The sequence below is a fragment of the Bombina bombina genome, chromosome 4 (genome assembly GCF_027579735.1).
Source record: "Bombina bombina isolate aBomBom1 chromosome 4, aBomBom1.pri, whole genome shotgun sequence".
Classification (NCBI taxonomy): Eukaryota; Metazoa; Chordata; class Amphibia; order Anura; family Bombinatoridae; genus Bombina; species Bombina bombina.
The window spans coordinates 230,720,671-230,733,571 of record NC_069502.1 but is presented as its reverse complement, the minus strand read 5'-3'; the positions used below and the strand labels follow the sequence as shown (position 1 = coordinate 230,733,571).

Sequence of the window (12,901 nt, the reverse complement as noted above, 5' to 3'; positions counted from 1 at the left end):
CAATGTGCCTATTCTCCTCGGGTATGGTTCATTTTGTATATTTGCTTTTACAATAAGCAAAGAAATGGATTTATACCTAAATATTGCACCTTGGTTTTTATTACGTGTATCTCTAAAGGATTTACTTAAATATATTGCTTATTAATTATACTATGTCTGACCTATACCTTCCAACAAACAGGAATAGGCAGGAGAACCATGGGCTGTTTTTTTACTCTTATCAGTCAGTGTATAGTGTTGCTGTCCTTTGGGGTGGTGAGACAGTAACACATTTAGAAAAGAAGCATACATTATCTAGATATTAAGCACACATTTACCTCTTCCTAATGAACATTATAAAAATATTCTGTATCTCTACCAAATTTTTATAATTTTCATCTCAAATCTAACTGCAATCAGATCTCTTTGACCAGAAACACTTGGCATTTACAATATGGTGTATCCACTTTAGTGTTTCAGCCACCGGACAATGAACCTTGGGGCCTGGCGGTTAGAATCTCTTTCAGAGTGCAGAAGGGCAGTGGGACTCTACTGGCAATTAATGGACCTGGTAACGTCACCATGTTTGCAGTAACGGTGGACTGGCAGAAACAGGTAAAATATGACAATGGCTCTTTATATGCTACACACTAATCTTCACACACAATTCTGCATCCCTGTATACTTCTGTTATTCCTCCACTCTATTCTTCAGTTCTGTCAATTCCTACAGTCTCTCTCCTTAAATTCCTTTTTCCTTTCATCAGATGGTGAGAGTCCACAAGTCATCATGTGTGGGAATATTCCCCCCTGACCACTAGAAGGAGGCAAAAAACACCCCAATGCACAAGAGCTTTAAATTCCTCCCACTTCCCATGATCCTCAGTCATTTTCTTTTGCCTCCTTGATAAGGAGTGAGGTGAAAGTTGAGTTCAAGGTCTACTCATTGTTTGAAAGAGGATCCTCTAACCCAGTGGTTCCCAAAGTAGGCAATACTGCCCCCCTGTGGGGGGGATTACTGAGGGGGCACTAATAAGAATAAGAGGTGAAAGGGGGCACTGGGAGTACCATAGGGGGCACTAGTAGAAAAGGAGTGGAAGAGGATGCTATTAGGCCCCTTCAAGTATTATTATCATAAAGGAGAATGTGGGTCTCATGGTGGCTTCCTCAGATGCAGTTCCATTTGCCAGTTTTCATCCTCGGCCCTCCAATTGCAGATGCTGCATCAATGGAATGGGGACCACGAGGATCTGTTTTAGAGGATTTTGTTAGATCACAAGACAAGATAATCTTTAACTTGGTGACAAACTCACCAGTCCTTGGTTCAGGGTGCCTCCTTTCTTCAACCAGTGTGGATAGATAAGACAGAAAGATAGTAATTTCCACAGATGCAAGCCTGTTAGGTTGTGATGCAGTGTGGGGCTCTCAAAGAGTTCAGGGAGTTTAGTCTCCTCAGGAGGCGAGGTTACCAATAAGTATTGTGGAACTCTGTGCAATCTTCTAGGCTCTCCAGAGTTGGCCAACGTCAGACACAAATCTTTTCTGAGATGATTACAGTCAGACAATGTCACTCATCAGGGAGGAACTTGTATTTCCTTAACGCTGAGGAAAGTGTCACGCATCATTAAAATGCCATTATTGCAGGAATTTTGCCATCCACATTCTGGGTGTGAACAATTGGGAGGCAGACTTTCTCAGTTGCCAGTCTCATCACCCAGGGAATAGTCTCTGAATCAGGAAGTTTTCAACCCAAGATGTTGGTGTCTGGCAGAGATAGATCTCATGGCTTCTCCAATGAATCACAAACTGCATCATTATTGTGCCAGGTCTCGGGACTTTTTGTTCTGTGTCTTTCAGATGAGGGATGGCAAAGCTTTTTTAGAATTTGTGCCCATATTCGTGATGACCTTTTTTTTAAAATTGATATAAAATATATGTCCCTTCTTAAAGGGACAGTCAACACCTAGGAAAACTTTATCCCCTACCTTAGATCCACACAAAAAAGATGCGCCTGCACCGCATCCCATCTTCAATACCACTAACGTTATATGTCTAATCATCGAAAGCCCATACAGTTTTCATCGGTAGATATGGCTGCCAAACTCCTCCCACTCCTCCTCCGTCCCCTTCTTTTTTGAATTCAATCCTAATTCACAGGGACGCTGTTCTATTGTTAATGCACATGCACATTATAATTTTAGTCCGCTCGCTATTAGAAATAGAAAGTGTCTCCATGAACGCGTGTAAAGAATCTAGCCGAGGATTTGATTCTGATTGGCGGATGACTTTAAGAAGAAGCCTCCTACGTAATGGTGGGGGGAGTTTGGCGGCCATATCTACCGCTGAAAACTGTATGTTCTTTTGAAGAATAGACATATAACGTTAGTGGTATTGAAGATGGGATGGGGTGCAGGCGCATTTTTTTTTGTGGCTCTAAGGTATGGGATAAAGTTTACCTGGGTGTTGACTGTCCCTTTAATGTTTTACTGCTAAATCTGTGATATAATAATGACTTGTCCTTTGTGTGATTCTCCTTAGGTTCTAGTGATCACTCTGCCTGGTAAACTCCCGACTTACTTCAACTTCCCATTAAATCTGTGCTCAGGACAATGGCAATTTGTAGATATCAAGATCCAATCCAATCATATGTTGGTGAGCACAGAGCACGGATCATCTTCCTGGAACATGAATCCCGCGTACTTGAAGGTTTTAGAAAACACCTGGCTTGATCCTACATCTCAGATTTTTATTGGAGGTTTCCCAGGTAACTGCAATCATGTTAAAATATTTACACTAATGAATACTTAGGAATAAGAGTTGGGTCAATATTGAACATACAAATTAAATATATAATGCCAGCCCTCATATAGGCCCTGATTTTCAAAGCATTAACAGGCCAGTGAGAATTTGCCTTTCTGGCCTCATCAGCCTTGATATATTCTAAAAAAGTATTGACAAGTGCCGATGTGTCTTCCATAGGAAATAATAGGGATTGCAGACTCTGCAAAACTTCGCTATCATTGCCACTTGACATCACTTCTTAGCTACTCTTCCCTGGAATGCTCAGCTGACTCCCACAGACCACCTAACATAGACGTCATGTTTTCCTTATACTCCCCCTGGAATGCCCAGCTAACTTTTACAGTACGCCTACACCTATGTTATGTCTGCAATCTACCTGTCTAATAAAGTATATATAAAAAACAAAGTTTCCCAAACCTCAAAATGAATAAATACACCCCTCATCAGACCCACAATTCAGTTTTACAAACTTTGCCTCCGATGGAGGTGGTGAAGTAAGTTTGTGCTAGATTTCTACGTTGATATGCGCTTCTCAGCATGTTGAAGCCCGATTCCTCTCAGAGTACAGTGAATGTCAGAGGGATGTGAAGGGAGTATCACCTATGAATACAATGGTCTTCCTAACGGAGATCTATTTCACAGGTTCTCTGTTATCGGTCGTAGAGATTCATCTCCTACCTCCCTTTTCAGATCGACGATATACTCTTATATACCTTTACCTCTACTGATTCTCGTTTCAGTACTGGTTTGGCTATCTGCTATATGTGGATGGGTGTCTTTTGGTGAGTATGTTTCATTTACTTAAGACACTCTCAGCTATGATTTGGTACTTTATATATAAAGTTCTAAATATATGTTTGTACTTATATTTGCCATGATTCAGGTTTATCAGTATATTTCCTTTTTGCAGACTGTCAGTTTCATAAGTGGAAAATGTTTTTTTTAAAAAATGTTTATTTCTTACCTGAGGTTTTCAAATTGACTTTTTCTAAATTGTGGGCTGTATTAGGCTCGCGAGAGCGCAAAATGCTATCATTTATTGCGCCATTATTGCGCGAAAAATTAGTTGACGCGTCTTAGTTGGCGCCGAGTCTTTTCACAAGGTTGCGTCATCTATGACGCTCGAGTTTCATTCCAGACGTTTTTGGCACCAAAGACCTCATTAAGACCTTTTAAGACCTCATTCCTTTTGCCTCTGGTCTTTTTTTTCTATGTCAGAGGCCTATTCTGTTTGCATTTTTTCCCATTCCTGAAACTGTCATATAAGGAAATTGGTAAATTTGCTTTATATGTTGTTTTTTCTTTTACATACTGCAAGATGTCTCAATCTGATCCTGTCTCAGAATCTACTACTGGAATCCTGCTGCCTGATATCGGTACTACCAAAGCTAAGTGCATTTGTTGTAAACTTGTGGTAACTGTTCCTCCAGATGTAGTTTGTAATAGTTGTCATGATAAACTTTTACATGCAGAGAATGTTTCCATCAGTAGTAGTTCATTACATGTTGCTGGTGCATCAACATCTAATGCTCAGGATATTCCTGTAAATTTAAGAGAATTTATTTCTGATTCCATTCAGAAGGCTTTGTCTGCCATTCCACCTTCTAATAAATGGTCTTTTAAAACTTCTCATAGAGTTGATGAATTTTCTAATGACATACTGATTTATCTATCTCTGATGAGGATCTGTCTGATTCAGTGGATCCTGCCTCAGATATTGACACTGACAAATCCTCTTATTTACAATGGAGTATATTCGTTCTTTATTAAAAGAAGTGTTGATTGCATTCGATATGGAGGAGACTAGTCCTCTTGATTTTAAAACTAGTAAACGTTTGAATTCGGTTTATAAACCTCATGTAGTAAATCCAGAGGTTTTTCCAGTTCCTGATGCTATTTCAGATATGATTTCTAAGGAATGGAATAGACTGGGTACTTCTTTTACTCCTTCTTCAAGGTTTAAAAAATTGTATCCTTTGCCTACTGATAGATTGGATTTTTGGGAAAAGATCCCCAAAGTTGATGTGGCCATCTCTACTCTTGCTAAACGTACAACTATTCCTACGGAAGATAGTACTTCTTTTAAAGATCCTTTATATAGGAAGCTTGAATCTTATCTAAGGAAAGCTTATTTATGTTCAGGCCATCTTCTTAGGTCTGCTATTTATTTGGCTGATGTTGCAGCTGCTCCAACTTTTTGGTTGGAAACTTTAGTGTAACAAGTATCAGATCATAATGTGTATAGCATTGTTAAATTAATTCAACATGCTAATAATTTCATTTGTGATGCCATTTTTTATATCATCAGAATTGATGTTAGATATATGTCTTTAGCTATTTTAGCTAGAAGAGCTTTATGGCTTAAATCTTGGAATGCTGATATGACTTCTAAATCGACATTGCTATCTCTTTCTTTCCAAGGTAATACATTATTTGGTTCTCAGTTGGATTCTATAATTTCAACTGTCACTGGGGGGAAGGGAGCTTTTTTGCTTCAGGATAAAAAATCTAAGGGTAAATTTATAGCTTCTAACCGTTTTCGTTTCTTTCGACAGAATAAGGAACAGAAACCTAGTCCTTCCCCTAAGGAATCTGTCTCCAATTGGAAGCCTTCCTCAGTCTGTAATAAATCCAAGCCATTTAAGAGATCTAAACCAGCCCCCAAGTTCGTATGAAGGTGCGGCCCTCATTCCAGCTCATCTGGTAGGGTCAGATTAAAATGTTTCAAGGATGTTTGGATAAATTCAGTCCAAAATCATTGGATTCAGAACATTGTCTCTCCGGGGTACAGAATAGGTTTCAGAGTAAGACCGCCTGTAAGAAGTTTCTTTCTCTCACGCATTTCAGTGAACCCAGAGAAAGCGCAGGCTTTCCTGAAGTGTGTTTCAGACCTGGAGATATCTGGAGTAATCGTGCCAGTTCCTTTTCAGGAACAGGGTCTGGGGTTTTATTAAAATCTGTTCATTGTGCCAAAGAAAGAAAATTCATTCAGACCAGTTCTGGATCTAAAGGTCTTGAATTGTTATGTAAGAGTACCAACATTCAAAATGGTGACTATAAGGACTATTCTGCCTTTTGTTCAGCAAGGGCATTATATGTCCACAATAGACTTACAGGATGCATATCTTCATATTCCGATTCATCCAGATCACTATCAGTTCCTGAGATTCTCTTTTCTAGACAAGCATTACCAATTTGTTGCTCTTCCATTTGGCCTAGCGACAGCTCCAAGGATCTTTTCAAATGTTCTTGGTGCCCTACTCTCTGTAATCAGAGAGCGGGGTATTGCAGTGTTTCCTTATTTGGACGATATCTTGGTACATGCTCAGTCTTTACGTTCTGCAGAATCTCACACGAATCAACTAGTGTTGTTTCTTCAAAGACATGGTTGGAGGATCAATTTACCAAAGAGTTCTTAGATTCCTCAGAGAAGGGTAACCTTTTTAGGTTTCAAAATAGATTCAGTATCCATGACTTTGTCTCTAACAGACAAGAGACGTTTGAAATTGGTTGCAGCCTGTCGGAATCTTCAGTCTCAATCATTCCCTTCAGTAGCTATGTGTATGGAGGTTTTAGGTCTCATGACTGCAGCATCGGACGCGATCCCCTTTGCTCGTTTTCACATGAGACCTCTTCAGCTTTGTATTCTGAACCAATGGTGCAGGGATTATACAAGGATATCACAATTAATATCCTTAAATCCCAATGTTCGACTATCTCTGACTTGGTGGTTAGATCACCATCGTATAGTTCAAGGGGCCTCTTTTGTTCATCCAACCTGGACTGTGATCACAACAGATGCAAGTCTTTCAGGTTGGGGAGCTGTCTAGGGATCTCTGACAGCACAAGGGGTTTGGAAATCTCAAGAGGCGAGATTGCCAATCAATATTTTGGAACTCTGTGCGATTCTCAGAGCTCTTCAGTTTTGGCCTCTATTGAAGAGAGAGCCGTTTATTTGTTTTCAGACAGACAATGTCACAACTGTGGCGTATGTCAATCATCAGGGTGGGACTCTCAGTCCTCAAGCTATGAAAGAAGTATCCTGGATACTTGTTTGGGCAGAATCCAGCTCCTGTTTAATTTCTGCGGTCTATATCCCAGGTATAGACAATTGGGAAGCGGATTATCTCAGTTGTCAAGCTTTACATCCGGGAGAGTGGCCTCTTCACCCAGATGTGTTTTTTTTCAAATTGTTCAGATGTGAGGGCTTCCAGAAATAGATCTGATGGCATCCTAAACAAGAAACTTGCCAGGTACCTGTCCAGGTCCAGGGATCCTCAGGCGGAACCAGTGGATGTATTGACACTTCCTTGGAGTTATCAACCTGCCTATATTTTTCCGCCTCTAGTTCTTCTTCCAAGAGTGATTTCCAAGATCATCATGGAGCAATCATTTGTACTGCTGGTGGCTCCAGTATGTGCTCACAGGTTTTGGTATGCGGATCTTGTTCGGATGTCCAGTTGCCAACCATGGCCACTTCCACTAAGATCATCAAATGAAGAGTGCTGGATGCTCCGTGTTAAAAGTAACAAAATGTATTATTCATAATAAAAGCGTAGACACGAATGCAGTCTCAAAGTTTATTTATCCTCTTTGCCGCAAGCGATATTCACGCTATAGTCGGACCACCTTTCTGTCCTCCTTCTACTGTATTTCATTGCACTTCCACTAAGGCCAGACCTTCTATCTCAAGGTCTGTTTTTCCATCAGGATCCCAAATCATTAAATTTGAAGGTATAGAAATTGAACGCTTAGCGCTTAGTCATAGAGGTTTCTCTGACTCAGTGATTAATACTATGTTGCAGGCTCGTAAATCTGTTTCTAGAAAGATTTATTATCGAGTTTGGAAGACTTACATTTCATGGTGTTCTTCTCATAAATTCTCTTGGCATTCTTTTAGAATTCCTAGAATTTTACAGTTTCTTCAGGATGGTTTGGATAAGGGTTTGTCTGCGAGTTCCTTGAAAGGACAAATCTCTGCTCTTTCTGTTTTATTCCACAGAAGAATTGCTAAACTCCCTGATATTCATTGTTTTTGTACAGGCTTTGGTTCGTATCAAGCATGTCATTAAATCAATCTCTCCTCCTTGGAGTCTTAATTTGGTTTTGAAGGCTTTACAGGCTCCTCCGTTTGAGCCTATGCATTCTTTGGACATTAAATTACTTTCTTGGATAGTGTTGTTTCTTTTGGCCATCTCTTCTGCTAGAATTCTGAATTATCTGCTCTTTCTTGTGAGTCTCCTTTTCTGATTTTTCATCAGGATAAGGCAGTTTTGCAGACTTCATTTAAATTCTTACCTAAAGTTGTGAATTCCAACAACATTAGTAGGGAAATTGTTGTCCCTTCTTTGTGTCCCCATCCTAAGAATTCTTTGGAAAGATCTTTACATTCTTTGGATTTGGTGAGAGTTTTGAAATATTATGTTGAAGCTACTAAAGATTTCAGGAAGACTTCTAGTCTATTTGTTATCTTTTCTGGTTCTAGGAAAGGTCAGAAGGCTTCTGACATTTCTTTGGCATCTTGGTTAAAGCTTTTGATTCATCACACTTATTTGGAGTTGGGTAAATCCCCGCCTCAGAGGATTACAGCTCATTCTACTTGATCAGTCTCCACTTTGTATGCTTTTAAGGATGAAGCTTCAGTTGATCAGATTTGCAAAGTGGCGACTTGGTCCTCTTTGCATACATTTACTAAATTCTACCGTTTTGATGTATTTGCTTCTTCGGAAGCAGTTTTTGGTAGAAAAGTTCTTCAGGCAGCTGTTTCAGTTTGATTCTTCTGCTTTTGTTTTAAGTTTTTTTCTTTCAAATATGAAATAAACTTATTTTTTTGGGTTGTGAATTAATTTTTTCAGCGGAATATGGATGTTTTTATTTTTATTCCCTCCCTCTCTAGTGACTCTTGAGTGGAAGACTCCACATCTTGGGTATTGATATCCCATATGTCACTAGCTCATGGACTCTTGCCAATTACATGAAAGAAAACATAATTTATGTAAGAACTTACCTGATAAATTCATTTCTTTCATATTGGCAAGAGTCCATGAGGCCCACCCTTTTTATGGTGGTTATGTTTTTTTGTATAAAGCACAATTATTTCCAAATTTCCTTTGTTGATGCTTTCTACTCCTTTCTTTATCACCCCACTGCTTGGCTATTCGTTAAACTGAATTGTGGGTGTGGTGAGGGGTGTATTTATAGGCATTTTGAGGTTTTGGAAACTTTGCCCCTCCTGGTAGGATTGTATATCCCATATGTCACTAGCTCATGGACTCTTGCCAATATGAAAGAAATTAATTTATCAGGTAAGTTCTTACATAAATTATGTTTTTCTTTCCCCATAGGAGTCAATGGGGCTGCGTTACGGAGCTTTACTCTGCTTTATTGCAGGTGTTAGGCTTGTTTTTTAGCCGGCTCTCCCCATTGATGTCTATGGGGAAATCATGCACAAGCACGTAAAACCAGCTCAAAGCAGCGCTGGTATTTGAGTGCGGTATGGAGCTCAATTTTGCTCAACGCTGACATATGGCCTGCTAACGCCGGGTTTTTGAAAACCTGTAATAGCAGCCCTATAGTGAGGTGAGCGGTGGAAATAACTTGCAAGTTAGCACCGAGCCGCTCATAACGCAAAACTCGTAATCTAGCCGTTAGTGTTTTTAGGTAAAAGTCCCTAAAGGTGGGGCTATTTCTTCTCTCTCGAGCGTACTTCTATCCTATGGAAGATATTTCTTCTTTTAAGGATCTTTTAGATAGGAAGTTTGTTTCCTATCTTAAGAGAAGCATATTTACATATTGGATATATTTTTTAACCTGCCATTTCTATGGCTAATGTTGCTGCTGTTTCAACTTTTTTGGTTGGACAATTTAGTTATCAGATCTTGATTTGTCTAAGCATTGTTCTTTTACTTCAACATGCTAATCATTTAATTTATGATTCTATATTTTATGGCATTTTAACTGATATTAAATCTTGTTTTTAGCCATTTTTACTAGAAAGGTTTTATGGCTTTAATCTCTGATATGATGTTAAAATTTAGATTACTATCTTATTATTCTAGGATAGTAATTGTTTTTTTGTTTTCATATTTTTTATTGGATTTTATTATCTCCTCTATTACTGGGGGAAAGGGAGTCTTTTCTGCCCCCAAGTTAAGAAATTTAAGGGTAATTTTTAAGCTCCCAATTGTTTTTTCATTCCCTTAAGGCTTCTGGCTCTAATTTTAGATTTTTTTTTTCTTCTGAATTTGAATAATTTCAAGTCTTATAATTAAACTAATTTGAGCCCCTACGACTGCATGAAGGTGCAGCCTTTTAACCAGTTCTACTGGTGTGGGGGGGGGGGCAGATTGAATTTATTTCAACACATTTGGACAGTTTCTGTTCAAATCCGTGGATTCAGAATATTGTTTTCTCAGGGGTATCGAATAGGTTTCAGAATCAAAACCTCCCATGGAAAGATTATTTTCTATGTTATAACAAACCCTGTGAAAGCTCAGGTTTTTCTGAAATGTGTTTCAGATTTAGAGTTTTCAGGGGTAATGGTTCCAGTTCCTCTGCAGGAACGGAGTTTGGGTTTCTATTTAAATCTATTCATTGTCCTAAAGAAAAAAATTGTTCAAACTAATTCTGGATCTAAATTTTTTTATATCGTTTTGTAAGAGTCCCAACTTTCAAGATGGTGACTATAGGGACTATTCTGCCTTTCTGTTTAGCAAGGTTACTTTATGTCCACAATTGACTTACAGGACGCTTATTTTCAATTCATTCACACCTCTATTGTTTTATGAGATTCTCTTTTCTAGATAAACATTACCAATTTGTCGCTCGTCCTTTTGGGCTAGTGGTAGCTCACATTCTTTTCAAAGATTCTTGGTGCCCTTCTATCTGTATTCAGAGAGCAGGGCATTGCAGTGTTTCCTTATTTGGATGATATTTGGTACTAGCTTTAATCTTTTCTTTCAGCAGAATCTCACTTGAATTAACTAGTGTGGTTTCCTCAAGACATGGTTGTAGGATCAATTTACAAAAGAGTTTCTTTATTCCTCAGACAAAGGTCACCTTTTTAGGTTTCCAGATTTGGTGTCCATGACTCTTTCTTTGACAGACAAGAGACAAATGACGTTAGTGTTAGCTTGTCTAAACCTTCAATCATTCCCTTCAGTGGTTATGTGCATCAGGTGCGATCCTCTTTGCTCATTTTTGTTTGGGGCCTCAAAAGCTTTGCATGTTGCACCATAGGTGCAGGGATTATTTTCAGTTATTGCATACTTAAATCCCAACACTTTTTTTCTCTCTAATTTGGTGGTTGGACTATCACCTTATTGTGCAGGGGGCCTCATTTGTTCGTCCTACCTGGACTGTATTCTCAACAGATTCAAGTTTTTCAGGTGGGGGAGCTGTCTGAGAGTCTCTGACAGCACTAGGGGTTTGGAAAACTCAGGAGGCGAGGTTACCAATCAATATTTTAGAACTATTTTCAGGGCTCTTCAGGCGTGGCTTCTTTTGAAGAGAAAACTTTTACATTTGTTAATTTAAACAGGCAATATCACAACAGTGGCATTTGTCAATCATCAAGGAGGGACTCACAGTCATTCAGTTATGGAGGAAGTATCTCGGATACTTTCTTGGACGGAATCCAACTCTTGTCTAATTTTGCAATTCATATCTCAGGGGTAGACAATTGGGAAGGGGATCATCAGAGTCGTCAGACTTTATATCTGGGGGAGTGCTCTCCATCCAGATGTGTTTTTTTCTTCTTGTACAGATGTGGGGTCTTCCAGAAATAGATCTGTTGGTCTCTCGTCTATACATTAAGTTTTCCAGATTCCTTTCCAGGTCCAAGGATCTTCAGGCGGGGATAGTGGATGCTCTAGCAGTTCTTTGGTTTTTACCAACCTGCTTACATTTTTCCGCCTCTGGTTCTTTTTCCAAGGGTGATCTTCAAGATCATAATGGAACAATTTTTATGTGTTTCTGATAGCTCCAGCTTCGTCTCTCAGGTTTTGGTATGCGGACCTTGTCAGGATGTTCAGTTGCCAGCCTTGGCCACTTTCTTTAAGGCCAGACCTTCTGTTTCAGGGGCTGTTTTTTCCATAGGATCTCAAATTTCTAAATTTGAAGGTTTGGAAATTGAACGCTTAAGTGTTTAGTCATAGATTTTTCTCTGACTCAGTTATTAGCACTATGATACAGACTCGTAAGTCTGTTTCTAGGAAATTTTATTTACGGGTTTGGAAAACCTATATTTCAAGATTTTCAACTCATGATTATTCTTGGCATTCTTTTAGAAATCCTAGGATTTTACAGTTTTTTCAGGTTGGTTTGGATTAACGTTTTGTCTGCAAATTCTTTGGAAGGACACATTTTTGCTCTTTCTGTCTTATTTCATAGAAAGATTGCTTCCTGATATTCACTGTTTTGTTCAGGCTTTGATTCATATTAAACCTATTTTTAAATTTATTTCTCCTCCTTGGAGTCTCAGTTTTGGTTTTGAAGATTTTTCAGGCTCCTCCTTTTGAGTCTATGTACTCTCTGTACATTAAATTACTTTCTTGGAAAGTGTTATTTATTTCTCTTGTAAAGGTGTATCCAGTCCACGGTTTCATCCATTACTTGTGGGATATTCTCCTTCCCAACAGGAAGCTGCAAGAGGACACCCACAGCAGAGCTGTCTATATAGCTCCTCCCCTAACTGCCACCCCCAGTCATTCTCTTGCAGCTCTCGACAAGAAAGGAAGTATCAAGAGAGATGTGGTGACTTAGTGTAGTTTTTACCTTCAATCAAAAGTTTGTTATTTTTAAACGCTACCGGCGTTGTACTGTTTTTACTCTCAGGCAGAAATTGGAAGAAGACTTTTGCCTGGAGGTTTGATGATCTTAGCGGTTTGTAACTAAGGTCCATTGCTGTTCTCACACATAACTGAAGAGTATGGAAAGAAAACTTCAGTTGGGGGAAGGTCTGCAGATTGCCTGCTTTGAGGTATGTTCAGTATATTTTTTTCTAGAGAGATGATAAGGTCTAGAAAATGCTGGCAGTGCCTGGTATATTTAAGGTAAGCCTGATACAGTGATTTAACAACAATTGGGATCATGCTTGCAAAAAGGGATAATATTCATGTTAA

General features: G+C 39.0%; 1 protein-coding gene across 1 annotated transcript in view; it reads left to right on the top strand.

The window, feature by feature from the left end:
* The window catches only part of LOC128656116 (sex hormone-binding globulin), a 122,443-nt gene that overhangs the window by 83,144 nt on the left and 26,398 nt on the right, over positions 1-12,901 (top strand). The window contains exons 6-7 of the mRNA XM_053709824.1: positions 452-594; positions 2,517-2,742. Of these exons, the coding sequence (XP_053565799.1) occupies positions 452-594; positions 2,517-2,742 (369 nt within the window). The remainder of the gene's footprint in view (positions 1-451; positions 595-2,516; positions 2,743-12,901) is intronic.